Source organism: Embiotoca jacksoni, unplaced genomic scaffold, assembly GCF_022577435.1.
Source record: "Embiotoca jacksoni isolate LCO1_2020_lvr unplaced genomic scaffold, fEmbJac1.0.p SCAF_52, whole genome shotgun sequence".
NCBI classification, from domain to species: Eukaryota; Metazoa; Chordata; class Actinopteri; family Embiotocidae; genus Embiotoca; species Embiotoca jacksoni.
In genome coordinates, this window is record NW_027185406.1 from 1,056,950 (window position 1) to 1,073,601 (window position 16,652).

A 16,652-nucleotide genomic window follows, 5' to 3' on the forward strand; every position below is an offset into this window, starting at 1 on the left:
CTCCTAATTCAAAAGGTTTCACGACGCCGATCTGTGGAGATACAGATCGGCCTCCCGCTGCCGCCGCCTCGAGCTGCTTCACAACTCAACGCACCTAGCCGGTGAAGAGGGCTGCTAAAAGCTCAGGAGGGGAGGGCAGACCCAGCGCGGCCGCTCCGCTTGTTTCCGTCCCAGCGAGGAAAACTCGAGGTGCCGCGATTCGTTCCTTCGTGAGAATTTTTCTCGCTTTTATCTTTCGTGATAATAAACTCGATCTCTTTTGGCAGTTTCACGTCTCGTAGACCAAAAATGATTAATGAGAAGGTTTAATAATTGGCAGCTTGATCTAAAACAAAAATAATCATTAGTCGCAGCCCTCGTTGAGCCTAAATTAGGCGAAGGATTGCATGAAATAAATGTCATTGTGCATGAACGACTCAGTTGGAAAGAAGAGTCCTGTTGAAGGCAGTCAGCCTTCAAAGGTCCTGAACTGTGTCCCAAATCCCCCCTCCCCCCCCCGCCCCTCCCCGTTCGTTCCTTTATTACTCCTTCGAGACACTTAATAGTCTGCAGTAAATTAACATTTTGGACAGTTACTAGTCGTCATCATTTGGTCTTGTTATCGTCACCTTTTGAGTGACTGGTCGTTTCAGTCATCCGTAAAACGCTGCACAATGCATTGTGGGATTATTAGCAGAAAAACACACGACAGGAAAAATAATAATGACTTTCAATTCAGACACCCACGCTGCCTTCAAATCATGTCGCGTGAGCCCGTATGAACTTCTCTCGAGGTATTCGCGATCTCGGACCTCGAAATGTCCCGAAAGCTCAGAGTTCACTTGTTGACTTGATTTGTCGTCGGATGACGAACGTGATTTTAGAGGTTTTTTTTTTTTTTACTTGTAATTTCGCAAAGTACAAAGGTGCGTCCTGAAACTCGATCAATACCGCTCATACTTTCAGGAGTTTGCTGACATCGCCCTGCAGAGGACCTTCGGTATTTCAGTCTTCTGTCTTCGGAGACGACGGTTCACCCTGGTGGTCGTTATGAGCTCGTTTGAGCGGCGTGTCACGTTATTAATCTCCAGGTTCTCTGCGTCACCTTTGCTCTCTCGGCTGTCGGCGCCCCCCCCACCATCCAACATCCAGCCCGGGTTACGGATCTACAGCAGACTGATGTGACAGCATGAGATAAGGACCGTGTTGTAAAAATTCATCACAATAACAAATGACACGAAAGCGTTTCTGTAATCTGAGGATCCGGGACGCTCTAACAGAGAACACATGGACGCCACCGTGGTCGGACAGATATATGTTCATTTATTGTGTTCCTAGTCTAAGGGGACGGGTTCGTCCTTTAAAAGCATCCCGATGGAGGAAGCGCCTCAGATTTTTCAGAATAACACTGCAACACGGAGACATTTATTTAATTATCTGCACTAAAAACTCACTTAATAAAACTGTCTATCTCATGTCAGGTCAGTTTGAGTTCACGTAACATGTCGCCTACACGTGTTCATACGTGCTCCTTGTTAAAAGCGAATGTGAGGAAATGGAGGGAATTTGGGTTTGGAGAATTTGTTTTTTTTTGCATTCAAAATAAATGAAATTAATATTATATATACACATCAATTCTAATAATTCCTACATCTTGTAACTGTATGAAAAACTGAACATATTGGAGAGAACAGTGGCCTGTAAGGACAAAGAACATTTCAGAGTTCAAGCACAAGCGTAAAGGGAAACACGCTCCAGGCAACATACATGAAAGGTCCTGGAAGTGCTTCAGGGCACTATGGGAAGCAATAGGGTGTATATGGATAAGAGGAAGCATTACATACTCGAAGCTGTTATGATTTTGTTTGTCAGAGAACTGCTATTATGTCATGAAATTTAAGTATTTGCCAAAAAGTGAAAAAAAAAAAAAAATCCATTTAAATTTCAGATATGTGGCCAGTTTATCCAAATAATGCAGGATAACGTCTGTGAGGAAAACTGGGTTAACTCACCGAGCCTATGTGCTAGTTAACAGAGACATATAAAATATATATATATATTTATATTTCATAGATATGTTTTGTCCTTTTAGGCCACCGTATTTTACCTTTAGAGAAGTTTTGGATTGCCTTGTTGTTGAAAGGTGCCTTATAAGGTGAAAGTTAGTGCTGTGTTTACACATTTGCCTCTGAGGGACCAAAACAAAATCTATTGTTATAGGTTTAATTCAAAATTCAAGTTGGGAGTACAAATGATATGAAGGTTTTGAATGAACTTAAAATTGCAAGTAAAATAAACCTTTCTTAAATAAATTCATTCAACGTTGTCATTCAGTGAAACAACTTTTACATTTTTTTTAGTTTGTGGAACGGAATATATTAAAGCAAAGTCTGACAAGTAATTCTCTGTTGTCTTTGAAATACCTCATTGGTTTCCCTAAAAACAGTTTAATAAAACCGTTTAATCATCGTCATTGTTGTCACTCCAACTCACTTTTACAAGTAGAGAGAACTCATAAACGTGCAAACACATTGAAGGGTCCTTTGCTAACTCAAGATTTACAAGGCTGTTGCTGCCTTTCCTTAAAGCTGGAGCAGCTTGTGCGTGTTTACAGTGTGGTCCACGGGGTGTTTTCTTAGTTCCTGACGGTGAACATGTTGGAAACACGAGTTTTATCTCCACGAGAGAATCAAAACATCAGAAAACCAGTGAGTCACTCTGGCACGACCGGGACAATCAACCTACTTCTTGGTGTTCTTAAGTAACGGTGTGTGGCCCTGTTTATGAATGTCAGCAAATATGTACACACACACACACACACACACGCACACACACACACACGCGCGCGCACGCACACACACACACACACACACGCGCGCGCACGCACACACACACACACACACACACACACACACACACACACACACAGCTGTCAAATTGAAAGATAGTTGTGAAACCCCAGTCGACGGTATTTGCTTCATGCCAATTGAACACTGGCGAAAAAACATGGTAAAGGAGGAGGAGGGTGGAGAAAAGGAGTCATGAAACAGAGGGAGGAGGAGGAGGAGGAGGAGGAGGAACATGAAAAGAAAAGAGGAGAGAGGAAAGTACCACTCCGCGAGGGCCAAACACTCGCTGTTGCACAGTCATGTTAATCTCATAATATTGTCTTTGCGACGCTCCGTTTGGTTTTCTGACCGTTTGCACTTTGTTAGGTGGAGAGACTCCGTCGGCAAATGAGCTAATTCTTGTTGAAAAAACAAACACGTTCAACACACCAGATTCAAACAAAAGTTAATCAGAAAATAGGTCTCGATATTATGTGGATGTTACCACGGCGACTGACAGTTTAAAAAAAAAAAAAAAAAAATCCGATTCAACGCTTTTTCCGAACGACTCGTTGAACTTGTGACTGTTTGACGTCGAGTCACAACATGTTCCTGCAAATGTTCCACAATAAAAGCCTTGCTTGAACAATAAGTGTTTCTGTTCCACTGACATGGTGAAAATGGCTTTCGATTTGAAACAGGAAAAGGTGAGTATTGCATTAACACGTGACGTGATGACTTTAACAGGGCAAACGGTAGCGGATCAAAACGAGGCGACAAGTTGACTTTAAATGGAAATGTGACAACTCTTGACTGTTCAATTTTATCAACATTTTATGTCCTCACTTGAAGAAACAAAAAAGAAGCGGTGGAGCAACGTTCAGGCGGCGTGTGCTCATTACTGCCACCTGTTGATCATTGTGGAGTAGTGCGACACTAATAGCGAGACTGTGTTTTGAGTCCTTGTTTACAACAGACCCACTCGTAAACAAAAAAAAACAAAACCTGCTCCATTGCACTCCCACAAGACGTCTTTAAACAAGAAATGAATTTTGAAAGTGCAAGAAAATATTGACGATAGTTTTGTCACCGATAACATCGACCCCTAAAATTGACGGCGCTGCTCTGCAAACAGCAGATGTCTAATTTGTCATGACATATGGGAGTTGTAATCAACATCATCTGATATATTTGGGCCTGAGTTAGGAGCATGTTTCTGTAAATTAAACCATGCGAGATTCTTGCATCACTCATCAAGAAAAAAAAACACACGACGTTTTAAACAGCTTCTCATCTTTCTGTCATTAATGCAACAAGTACCATGTGTGGCATAAAGATCACAGTGAGTTGCAAAAAGGGGCAAAGCGAAGGAAATAAGAAGGAGGCACGAGAAGAGAGAACAGAGGAGGGTAAACATGGATAGAGATGTAAAACTTTTTCTTGGCCAAGGTGACTGAGAGCTAACAACAAACAAATGGGCCGCGGAGCTAAAACTAATGACAGAGCCGAGCGGTTGAGTTTTTCGTCCTGGACTCGGCGGCTAAATTTAACCCACAATTGTTTCCAGGCGGGAGAGAAACGGCGTCCCACCCACATGTGAAGCAGACGCTATGGATCGGGTGGGGGATTTGGGTGGTGGTGGTGGTGGTGGTGGTGGTGGTGGTGGGGAGGGGGTCCCGTACAGTTTCAGTTGCAATCAATCAGCTTTGGGCCGCGTCCCCCCTTGCCAGCAACATTACATCACGGCATACCTATTCTGATTTCGGAGCGAGCCAGAGGAGTCGTTTGGTGCGCTGGCAGGCGAGAGTCGTACCACGTCGGGACTAATCAGGTCCGAGCGGTTCGGAGGGAGAACACTCGGAGTCGCTCCACGGTGTAAAAAAAAATAAAAATAAATAATTCAAAATAAAATCACATTTGCATCAGTCAGTCACACTTGCAAACGTGTCCGGGCTCAGATGAGCTGCCGTACGAGAGGACCGAGGTTCCACCCGGAGGGATTCATTATGCTGACGGATAAAGTTCTCGTGTTCTGCTTCTTGTGTTTTTCACGTTTCCTCACTCTCTCCTGCGGTTTTGATCTTGTCGATGTGAAAGACGTGTGCATGTTTCACTGTAAATTTCACATTATACTGTGTGTACAGTGTCGCGCAAAGGATTCGGGTGTGTTTGGGGCCCAAATCCGATTTCTGTCACATCTGGAAATGATTTTAGAAAGTCTGAACATCCGGATCCGAACCTGCATTCGGAGGTGGATTGAAATGCAAATTCCAATCGGATTTCCACTGAAGCGTCTCAGAACGGATTTTTTCGCAACGTAAAAAAAACAACAAAAAAACCCGACGACGTAAGTGACAGAGTGAGCACGATCTGTTGCTAATGGAAAGCGTAGATTTTCGCGCTGTAGAGGGGACAACGATAACAACAACTCCACGGACAGAAGTCGAAATAATAAATGCCGGCAGCTTCCGCGTTGGGAAGCCGCGTCACCAGCGTAGCTGCGGGTACCTCGTTACCACAGCAACCGATGTAGAAAGGTTGGTGATCAGATCTGTTCACTTGCAAATAACAGTACAGAGATTTAGGAGGCCAAAAACCTCAAGTCCAAAACAATGATCTTAAATACTTTCAGATATTTAAATTAAAAACCTGCCAGTCCATTTGATTGATTGATTTCTGCACTCCGACTGGATTTCTGCTTTATTTTTATTTTTTTTTGTCTTTATTTCATAATAAGACCAGATCCATCCACGTCTCTTTGCTGACCTTCCAGTATGGTGAGGTTCTTCAGGGTCATGGACTGCTCCCAGTCCTTCAGACGGAGGTCCTCCGTGATGGTGTTCAGGATCTCCATCTCGTTCCTCAGCTGGGCCTCGGTGTGGACGTGGGTCACCCACAAACTGCTGGTGTCGTCCGTTATGTTGCTGATCTGGATCTGAGCGGGACGAGTACGGACAGCAGCGCCGTTACGACTCCACAAGTTTTTCTATCGCGCGGGACGTCTCTAGCGTAACCGAACCTCTAACCTGCAGGTCTTGTATCTTCAAGCGGTGGACAACGATGTCGTTGCTGAAGGTGTGATTGACGGCTCCCACCGTCCAGTTCACCTCGTCGAGTTTCTCTTGCAGCCCGCTCACCTGCCCCGTGGTTTCCCTGCAATTAATCAGAAACACACGTTTTATTCTTCACCTCGTTAAACGCATTCAACTTTCCACAGGCTGTGATATAACGGCGTACCTGAGCAGCATGTAGTGGTCGCGGAGCCACGTGGAGGTCCGGGTCACCTCCGCGGTCAGGCCCGTCAGGTTCCTGCCGGCGGAGTTGCTCAGCGAGGACAAGCGGTCGTCCAGCTGCACCAGGTAGCCCTCCGACTGGAGGGAGTGAGCCTGGATGCTCCGCAGCTCCACCTGCAGGCCCTGCGAGGAAGAGGAGTCAACGAGGACAGTGCGAGATTCGTCGGTGGGAATTTGAAGCCGCGGCTCAGGGTGGCGGTTATGTACCAGTGAGACGTGAAGCTGATCAAAAACGCCCAGTTTGAGGAAAACGTCAGCGTTAAAGGATCAATGAGATGCCGAAATACACCACATTGGTTTGAGATACTCAGAGACACACTGATCGAGAAGTAAACAGTAGAAATACAGCGTTTCTAAAGTATTCTACCTGGAACGACGTCCCGACAGCAAAAGTCGACTGATGTTAAACCTTTTTTTTTTTTTTTTTTTTTTTGCTGGATTAATCAGTGAAGCGACCTCCCAGTAAGGAACACCATCGCCTTCATTAAAGCAGAGGAAAAGCCCCGACGGCAGCTCAGTAGACTCCTCGCAACGCCGCACAACCGGCGGCTGAGGGTCGACTTAGGGAGGCGGTTCAAATTCTCAGAGGACATCGAAATGCATCAAAACAAGTGGCTTCACTGGAAACTCTCTGTCTAGAAGAGGGCCGAGTTTACACTCCGTTAACTTTGAAAAAATGTTGACGAAAAAGCTCATTCGTCGTCGGCCAATAGTCGTCAGCGGGTTCATTGACTACATTTCGGCCAACGCGTCCTCCTTCTTGCGCTCTTGAAATAACTGTTTACCAGCACGCAAGCCCGAAGCGCTCTCAAACACGACTAATCAAAACATACTCGGACCGCAAACTGAAACCAGAAAGCCTCCAGCACCAACAACGTACCCCGCCGGCCAAAGATTCTGTGTTTAATAGCAAGATACTGGTTTATAGAGTTTAGCTGCGGATCAAGTGGGGTGATTGATGGTGTACTTCAACACAAGCTGGGGACTGATCCAGGGTCTGTGTCTGCTGGTCAAGCGTCCATGTTGCACCACCTCGGTGTGTCGTTGTTCAGGCGGACACTTCAAATCAACGAGAGTGTGTTTTTGCTACAAAACTAACAAATTACTGAAACATCCCTCTTTAAACCTTTAATAAGCTCTAATAAATAACCAAGTAATTATTATTGTGTTTTAATAGAGTGCCAACAGGGTTTTAAACACATCACTCACACTTCCAGAGTTTAGTCAGTTTTATTATCTGTTAGCTGTTTTGAGGAGTTATTTTTGTCATAAATTTGGCTTTGTGACTCTTTTAAAAGCATTTACAGCCACGACGCCGGACTCTTACTTTTTTCTTTCAGCGATAATCCCTTGATTATCACAATAGTTTGTTTTTAATTTCTTTAGTTTACTTTATTTATTACTTTATGTTTTACATCATGCTGCAAACCCAGCAGCAGATCACATTTTTTTTATTACAGCCACAATCACCCAAAACCTCCCAGCCACACATTAAAAGGGAATTAAAAAGAACATAACACAGACATGTCTTTTTTAAATTTTTTTTAAAGATTTTAAACCATGTTTTGTACCTTGATGAGGATCTCCAGCCTCTGCAGCCAATCGCTGTGGTTCTGGAAGAGGTTCTCCAGCTTCCAGATGTTCTCCAGCAGGTCGGCCTGAGTGGACGCCTCGCCCAGATTCTGCTGGAGCATCTGCGAGCGCTCCGACATCCGGGTCACGTTCTCCATCAGCACCTCCTGCCGCTGCGAGGACACCTGGGAGCGGGAGACTGGGAAGGGGGGGAAAAAAACCACAAAAAAAAAAAAGAGGTGAGGAGAAGAGAGTGAGAGATTTGCTCCGGGTGTTGATTCAACGATCCCTCAGCTGCGGCGAAAAGTCCCCAAAATCCAGTTTCATTCGCTATCAATCACTACCGTCACCGTGGAGACGGCCAGCACCGTAACGCAGAGCAGATGTGGATTCAGACGTCGCTTCTTGCTGGACGTATTGTTGTGTTTGATCAAGACCTAAATATTTTCACGGGTTTTCCTAAAATTGGCGGCGCTGTGCAGCTTTCCCGAGCCGTAACGTCAGGTGGTGGAAACTCTCGTCTTCATATTGACTGATGTTGAAGTTGGCCTCAGCGTGCAGATATTCATCCAATGCTTGCAGGAGAGAGACTTTTAAAAAGATATGACTTATGACTTTCCATTGATATAAAATATCTTTACTATCTCTCTCTGCAGCGCCCTCTGGTGTTTGGAGGCCAGCGACAAAAAACAAGTTGCTCATTAACAACACTTATGTTTGTATCATACAAACGCAGCTCTCAGAATCATCAGCAATGTGTTAACTATTAAACTATTTGAAATTTGAAGTTTACGAGTGCAGTTTTTTTTTTTTTTTTGTAATTCATACAAATATTTTCCAAAACTCCCCTTTAATTTCATTAAAAACAGATGATAAACTTTAAGATGAATGCATTGGAACTTTTTGTAGAGTTTATAGTTGTTTCCCATTTCAGATGTCTATGATGTTTTTAGCAAGTTCAGCAAAAACTAATTTCATGTCCAAAATCCTTTGATTGTTTTAATGTAATAGCCACTGGAGGCCCAAAGAGGCACGATCACCCAAATTCTTACAAAAAAATGTTGAGTTTTATGTTGTGATCTTTTGGAGGGGGCTTTATCCATCGACTAAACTCCAACTTCAACACACGGCAAAAGTGAACCTAATAACTCCGGGACTAATACAGGGACCTTTTTTTTTTTTATTCTGCAGCAACGGTACTTCAACTTTTATACTTGGATTACATTTCGCCGATGATGCTTCTGTACTTACATACTTGCATTTTTGTTCTTCTCCATTAAAGCCACAATTCTTGTTGTTTCCAATTCTTAAATATTCATCATTTATTCCTAAATATGAACTTGAGAAATATCTGTGTTTTTTTTTCTTTGCAGTTAACAAACTGCAGACGAACCCCTCTCGTCTTAAGTTTGGCTGCTCGGCATAAAGGACACTTTATTTTTTTTCCTTTTTCTCCGTTCTCCACCGTGTCTAATGAGAAAAAGCTCCTCGGTTTTTATGTTATGTTGAAAGCATGCTGCATGGTAACGGCTCCATAGCCCGGGAGATATTTTGAAACCAAATCCTCAGCGTAGCGCCATGACGACATCCCCTCTGAAGGACCAGCGGGTGAAAGAAAACCTCATATGGAGAAACAAGGAATTATTTGGGAAATGGGAGGAAGCAGATAATTCCCTTTGCACATGTTCCTCGACACGCTGATGCCGCTAACAGCCCGATATCACACACACACACTCTGCATGTTACAGTTTCCACGTAAGTAAGAGTGATAAAAGTGTGTTTCTCTCGCTCTCTGTGTGTGTGTGTGTGTGTGTGTGTGTGTGTGTGTGTGTGTGTGTGGCTTCCTGTGCCAGCATCCAGGCCAAGAAACGTCAGCGTGACCTCAGAAAAAAGAGCCACGAAGCCGCAACGCTGCAAACAAACCATCGAAATTCCTGCTCATTATATGTGTTAGGTTTATTCCTAATGACCTGAAAAAGTAAATAATGTGAAAGCTCTCCTCTACACGGGGCGCTTAACAGCTAAATGATGATCTGTCAGCTGCAGCGGCTTTTTTTGATTTATTATTATTATTTCCAGAGGAACACGCACAAAAAGATAAGATCAGATCAGATCCTGAGGAGTTTATTCGCAAGGCTGCTACATGAGACGGAAGAAGACGAGCAAGAACAAAGAGATGATGAAGGATAAGAAGACGAAGCTGAGGGAAAATAGAACTAATGCGGTGCACGGTGCATTTTTTTTTTATTATATTAATTTATTTAACATTTGCAGTTTTTATACTGTAGGTACAACATTAGATAACAAAGATACAGAAAATGTTCTTTTTTAAAAAATTTTTTTAATTTTTTTTACTATAAATAAACCATTTTAATTACAGGACAATGTCCCAGTAATGAGCTTTATTTATTTATTTATTTTATAGATTTTTTTCTTCAGTGTAGCAGACTTCAGTCACGGCCAACAGTCCACTATTTTTTAATATAGAAATCTGCAACCGCAGCCGCTCTAGATGTCTGGAAATATTTCCAAAACTATTAGAACGATGTCAAAATACAGACGTGCTTGTGTGTCCTTTGAAACCAGTGTCATTGACTTCCTGCTGTATTAAGTTAGAGCAACTACATGTCTAATCCAGATGATAATATATTTAATTTATATTGTTTTTACAAAACGTTATGGATCGTTTCACCTCTTGAACAACGTTTAAACGACCGAAATAGACATTTTCTTGGTATAAATGTTTGAGGAGGCAGGTGAAGTGTCCTTCAGTTGTAAATCAAAATCAAGGAGCTTTATGGTTTTTATCCTTGATACAGAATTTCCTGGATCCCAAAAGACAAAAAACAAACACGCAGGAATTTTTGAGTACAGAAATGATGAATAACCTGCAGTTGAACATCTCTTTCAGTGATTAACCTTCAATCTTTAAGGTCACATTTTGCGAGACGGCAGGCGAGGACGGTGAGAAATAGCCTGAAAGATGAGACGTACACGCCTGACAAATCCATTTCAAACCTCTCAACGCTCGGCTCGGGAGGATGGGAAAGTCATCGTGTGTCTTTTCCATCCACGTCCTATTATTCGTTGTGTATTTCACACACACACACACACACACACACACACACACACACACACACACACACACACACACACACGCGCACACACACACACACACACACACACACAGAGTGGCATGGCAGCAACACTCAGAAGAAGATTAGTTCCAAATTCACAGCTTCGTGGTCTTTGAATGGTCCTGCGGAGACACGGAGGAGGAGGACACTTTATCCATCCATGTATCAGTTGCTGGGCGAGCGGGCCAGCTCAACAGCTGGGCTTCAGTGTGCAATGTGAACGGATCCCACGTTATTGGTCTATGTAAGTGAGCACTTGACCCGCGGTGTCGTCTGTTGGGAACATTTCACTCAACGAGCGTCGCGGGACTGTGTGAAAGCCGAACACGTGAGAGTCATTATTTGACAAATTCTAAACAACCATTCTGGGAGTACAGATGTTATAATAGTAACCAACGGAGGTTGCGGATGTATTGTGAACCAGCGACCGACTGAAATAGAGACTTAAAACGCCCCTAAAAATCTGCTTTGAGCTGATTCACCTTTGACCTTACTGCAGTGACGTACAGGTGAACTCCAGGACACCGTGACATCACTGGTGGGTGTGGGTACAGACCTTGAAAACATCTTGAAAACTGGATGTATAAAGAGGACCAAGCGGCGACCAACAGTGACGTCACCCGTTGGATTTTGACCGGCCGTCATGAAGCCTCGAGTTCGGATTTTGACCGGTGCGCCGTCTTGCTAGTTCAGAGTGGTTTGGAGCCACCAATGACCATATTTGGACAACCTGTGGGTGGGGGGGTATTGGAAACCTGACTAAACTACATCCCGCCCAGCGATAGCCGTAACCTGACTACGCCACAGGCCTGTCAATCAAACAGACACACACGCCCCCATTTTATTTACTTAGAATATTATGAGACTATATGAATGGGAGTCTGTGGAGGCTTTTTGGAGGCGACCTCTAGTGGAACTCGGTGGTATTGCAGCTTAAGGCACTTCAGCATCTGCCTCCTTTTACAGACCCAGAAGCTACGTCCGCTTTTATATACAGTCTGTGATTAAGATCACAATAACACCAAAGTTGATATGTATACAGTATGAATGCAACTATAAATGGAATTACTGCCTCGTGGTTCAAGTTGCAGTGCGTGCGTGTGCGTTTCCTGCCTGGATTTGTACTTCAACTTCAACCTGAATCTCATTTACATATTATGACTTCGACCCTCGAACCAAATCCTTCCGCAGAAAAAGGCTTCTGGAAATTAGCTAAAAAGGTTTGATTCCTCCCACAATGTCATGCATACACGAACCTCCTCATCTCTACACACACACACACACACACACACACACACACACACACACACAAGGCTGGCTGGACAGTCTCAATCAGGACAAGGAGGGGAGACAGAGGGAGGTCCATCAGAGCTGCATTCCTCTGAGGGTGAAGCCAAAGACAACATGGTGCCTTCGGTTATCTCTTTATCTGCTGCCAGTGCCTGTGTGTGTGTGTGTGTGTGTGTGTGTGTGTGTGTGTGTGTGTGTGTGTGTACTTCTATTTTTCACGTTGTGTGGACTTGCCCCCCTTTTGGTGGACAAAATGCAGGTCTCTATAACATTAGGGTAAAGGTTGGGATCAGGCTTTTATGGATTACGGTTTTAGATAAGTCTGCAGGAAATGAATGCAAGTCAATGTAATGTCGTTTAAAAATGATGTAAACACGACTGTGCGTGTGTGTGAATATAGATGTGTTTGAGTTTTAGGACAGACAGTTATGATGATTCAGGAGTTTGTACCTTTTTAAATGGTGCTCGTGCTGTAATTAAAGGGTCGTTACACAAAAAATGTCGCTGCACAAAGGTACTTGCGGCTGCAGCAATATAATGACAATACATACACACACTAAAGACCACCTAAAAGTGTCAGGACTACACTGGAAACCACAGCTGCTCTGATTGGTCGGCTGCTCTGTGTGTGGGAGCCTTTGAGTTTGTATATTCAATTTTCAGTCCTTACCACTTACTTTTTTGCTCACAAAAGGAATGATAAGAACGTAAACACGATTACTTTGATAACATGCGACCATATATTCATCTTTCAGTAAACAATAAAGCAACTCCTACACTGTGTAATTTATGGTGTAAAACTTCAAATGAAGAAGGACAAGTTGGAAAAAGACATAATTTGTTCCCAAGTCTTTGATCACCAGACCTCCATGAAGGAGTCAGACATGGCTGATAGTCCCCACCCTCCCCCTCTGATGTTGACCTTCATACCTCCGCACAGACATTTATCTTAAAGGAAACAAATGTGATCAGTGACTGACACGGAGATGGTGTTGACTTGAATTGAACCAGAACATTTAGTTGGATTCACATCAGGATCCATCAGTTTTCCAACCACAGCGACAGTCAAAAATAAAATAAAATAGAAAAAGGCCGAACAAGCAGCTCTCGTATGTTGAGTCTGGTCTGCGGAGTACCTGGAACGACCCTGAAGAACAAGGAGTCGGGTGTCGAAGCTCGAACTAGAGGCCGGAGAATCAGAGCTTTTTTTTTGGATCTCATCGGGTAATTACAGTAAGAACATGGTAATGCTGCGGATTATAACAGAGACGAAGAAGAAAAAAGATTAAACACTTGAAAGTAAGCAAAAATATGTCTTGTTATGAGTGTAATCCGGCAATTATATTGCACCTCAACTTAATTGGAAAATTGTTTTCTTTGTGGAGAAACCACATTTTTTAAAGAGACAGGGTTGGATGAAGGAAAGCTCCAATTAGTTGCAGGTTTGTAAAAGGAAGTCTCTCAAAAGACATGGATTGTCCTTTGTTTGCCTAAATGATCTTATTGTTTTGCTGGTCTGATTGGACCAGGCGACAAGATTTAAACTTTTCTTGGTCCCACAAACTAAAATAGATCAACCTTGAATCTGCTTTTAGGGGTTTTGTTTTAATCAGGTATAGTTTTTAAGTGTTCCTAAAACCATGCACGATTAACCAACCTTTTTTAGTGTTTATTTCTAAATAAGACTGCTGTTACACTTAGAAAATATGTGAACTTATTTCCAAAATGTATTTTTTGTACCTACATTTAGCCTCAGGAACATCCATCTCATAAAGGGGCTCCACTTTCTTTGGTACCACTTTTCAATGTCAATGTAAGTAGAGGCTACTAAAACAAAACAACTGTGGGTGATAAAGACGTTCTGAAACATATTCAGATTCACAATCCATAAATATACAAGAAAAATGCATTGCTTTTACACGAGACTAAATCTTTGTTCAGCAGTGTTTTTGTTAACTTTTGTCAGATATATGTTTTTTTGGCAAATGAGGGGAAAACAGTAAGAACGTGGAATGTAATGCAGATTCAACCTTTATTAATATAGTTTCTCAGTGGACTCGGTTTGTCTCAAAACATCTAAACTAAACAGCTGAAATAACCTCAACATTCTCCGACTGTGGAATGTAATTCGAAAAATACAAAATAAAATTCAGCTCCATGATTGACCAACCAGAGAGGAAAGTGATCTGACCTGTGAGGATGATGAGAAAAATAGCAACCTTGAGAAACAATAAAACAGCTGGTTCTCAGCTGAAAATAGACAACTTTCCATATGTGTCTGAAACTGTGTCACTTTTTTTTTTTTTTTTTTTTTTTTTTTTTTTAATATCCTTCTAATAATACAAACTCACTGTGTTTTATATGTGTTAGAAACCGAGAGAGTCCAGTCACCTTCGACCAGACCGAAAACTGACCAGCAGCCTACTGGACTTTGAGGGGATGCCAGCAGCAGGAAGAACGGAAGGAAAGAAAGAAGAAAGAGTCTTTTTGTGACCTGCAGACCTGAAAGCCTTCCAGCAGTGAATGAGAATGAAATTACAGGATTTTAAAATGTGAAAGCGAACAACCTGCTTTCTTTGACTTGACATCAAAAAGACAGACATTACTTTATTTCAAATGGATGCCTAAGAAAAGGTGGGATTCATATCCGGTGTAAAGCTCAGTTACCACCGACTGCCATCAAGATGAAATGTGAGAGAGATAAACATTAAACTGGAGGTTTTTTGCAGCCGTGAACAAGAATGTGAAAAGCAAAAGGAAAAACAGAAATGAGAACGGAGAAACAAGGCCTGACCAGGTCTGAAATCAATATCGCAATATTATTGAGGACATTTTCCAACTTTATATATATATATATTATGGCAAATGTGGTATATTACACATAACATTAAAAAAAAAAAAAAACATGTTAAATACAATCTGTTTTGCAGTGCATCAGAAAAAAAAAAAAAAAAAGATTTTTAGCTCCATTTTTGGTCTCCTCCATCTCCAGAAGATCTCTTTAGCTCCTAAATGCTCCACTATGTTAACCAGCTAGTTGCTAACCATGTTTGTCTGCAGTTTGGTGCTGAGCAACAGTGATGGTATGAAACCGAGTGCATATTCTTGAAATAGTTGTACTATACTTAAGTAGTTTTTGTTTTTTTTGCTAGTTTATACTTCTGTAATTCAGAAGGTTTTGCCATTTATTTGACAACCTTAGTTACTTTAAACGTGAAGATTTTACTTACAAAACACATGAAGAGTTTATATAACATGATTCTTTGCTATAAATCATAAATTAAGTTGCAGAAATTCTCTAAATTTCATTACTCCAGCTGCTCAGATGTGAGAATGTGCTGCCTTTCCTTTTAGGGAGTTTTAATTCATTGTTATTGATGTTGAGGTTCAGACTTGGTTAATAACATAACAAACATTATGAAGGTGCCAATTTGGGCTCTGGGGAATTTCGATGACATTTCTCATTATGAAAATAATCATTAATCAGATGCAAAAAAATAGTTGAAAATTAGCTCCGCCTAAACCACACATTAATAAATCATTAATGATAATCAGCTGCAGCTGGAAACAGCACTGATGAAACAAAAACAGTAAAGTGTGGTGACCTGATTCATAGTTAATAAAAAAAATACTGATGATAGCAGCTTTAACTAATACCTGAGCCAAACAATGCAACACACCTGACCATTTCAGAAATTCATATCAGAATGAACTGGCAACTGTCAGAAAACATCCCAACTAATCCATCACGTTTGTGCTTCACAGTGTTGAACCTGAACCAGTTCTGAGAAAACAGCTTTGCAGTCAACCACGGTTGATCGGCACCATTAAACAATCACATCACAGACCGGACACTAAGGTACACAAACGACAACCCACAACAAACGCAACAAAACCGTCTCAAGCTGCAGAGAAGAAATGTGCTTTCATTGTTTATTGGTGATTGTTTATTTTCATTGCACGCTTGGAAACCAAAGATAAAAGATAGATTCATTAAAAAAAGTAATGACTGGAGGAGAAACAAAGCATTTTATTTGACTCAGGCTCTGGATTTATTGTTATTGAGGCCCATGTTATGCCTGTCCTCTTTGTCCTTTCTCAGCGTACAATAACCAAAACCAACAGAGTTTAAGACCCCATTAATCAATATTCTACCTTTATGAACAGTGAGTAAAATCACCATGTTAGAAATTTTACTCTCAGTGATTGCCACACAGAATTATCACTCAAACTGCAGCGCCGTGGACTTTTTTTTTATTTTTTTTTTTATCCTCTTTCAGCTCATTGTTTTGATTTTATAACCAGAAATGTACTAAATGCTTAGGCGTTACCATTTTTAACTTTGTTCTCTGCAGCAGCGAGCAGCTCTATAGGATAAAAACTGCATAAACTCCATTGTAGTTTAAAAGTTGTTTTGGCCACCATGTCTATAAAAAACAACAACCAACCAACCAACGAGCTGACAAACCAACCAACCAACCAACCAACCAACCAGCTGACAAACCAACCAACCAACCAACCAACCCCACCTAAAATAACATAGCGTAGTTTCT

General features: G+C 41.9%; 1 protein-coding gene across 1 annotated transcript in view; it reads right to left on the reverse strand.

Moving 5' to 3' along the window:
- The window catches only part of scara5 (scavenger receptor class A, member 5 (putative)), a 64,345-nt gene that overhangs the window by 27,255 nt on the left and 20,438 nt on the right, over positions 1–16,652 (reverse strand). The window contains exons 3-6 of the mRNA XM_069172379.1: positions 7,672–7,871; positions 6,045–6,223; positions 5,834–5,960; positions 5,574–5,742 (exon numbers count right to left, since the gene is read on the reverse strand). Of these exons, the coding sequence (XP_069028480.1) occupies positions 5,574–5,742; positions 5,834–5,960; positions 6,045–6,223; positions 7,672–7,871 (675 nt within the window). The remainder of the gene's footprint in view (positions 1–5,573; positions 5,743–5,833; positions 5,961–6,044; positions 6,224–7,671; positions 7,872–16,652) is intronic.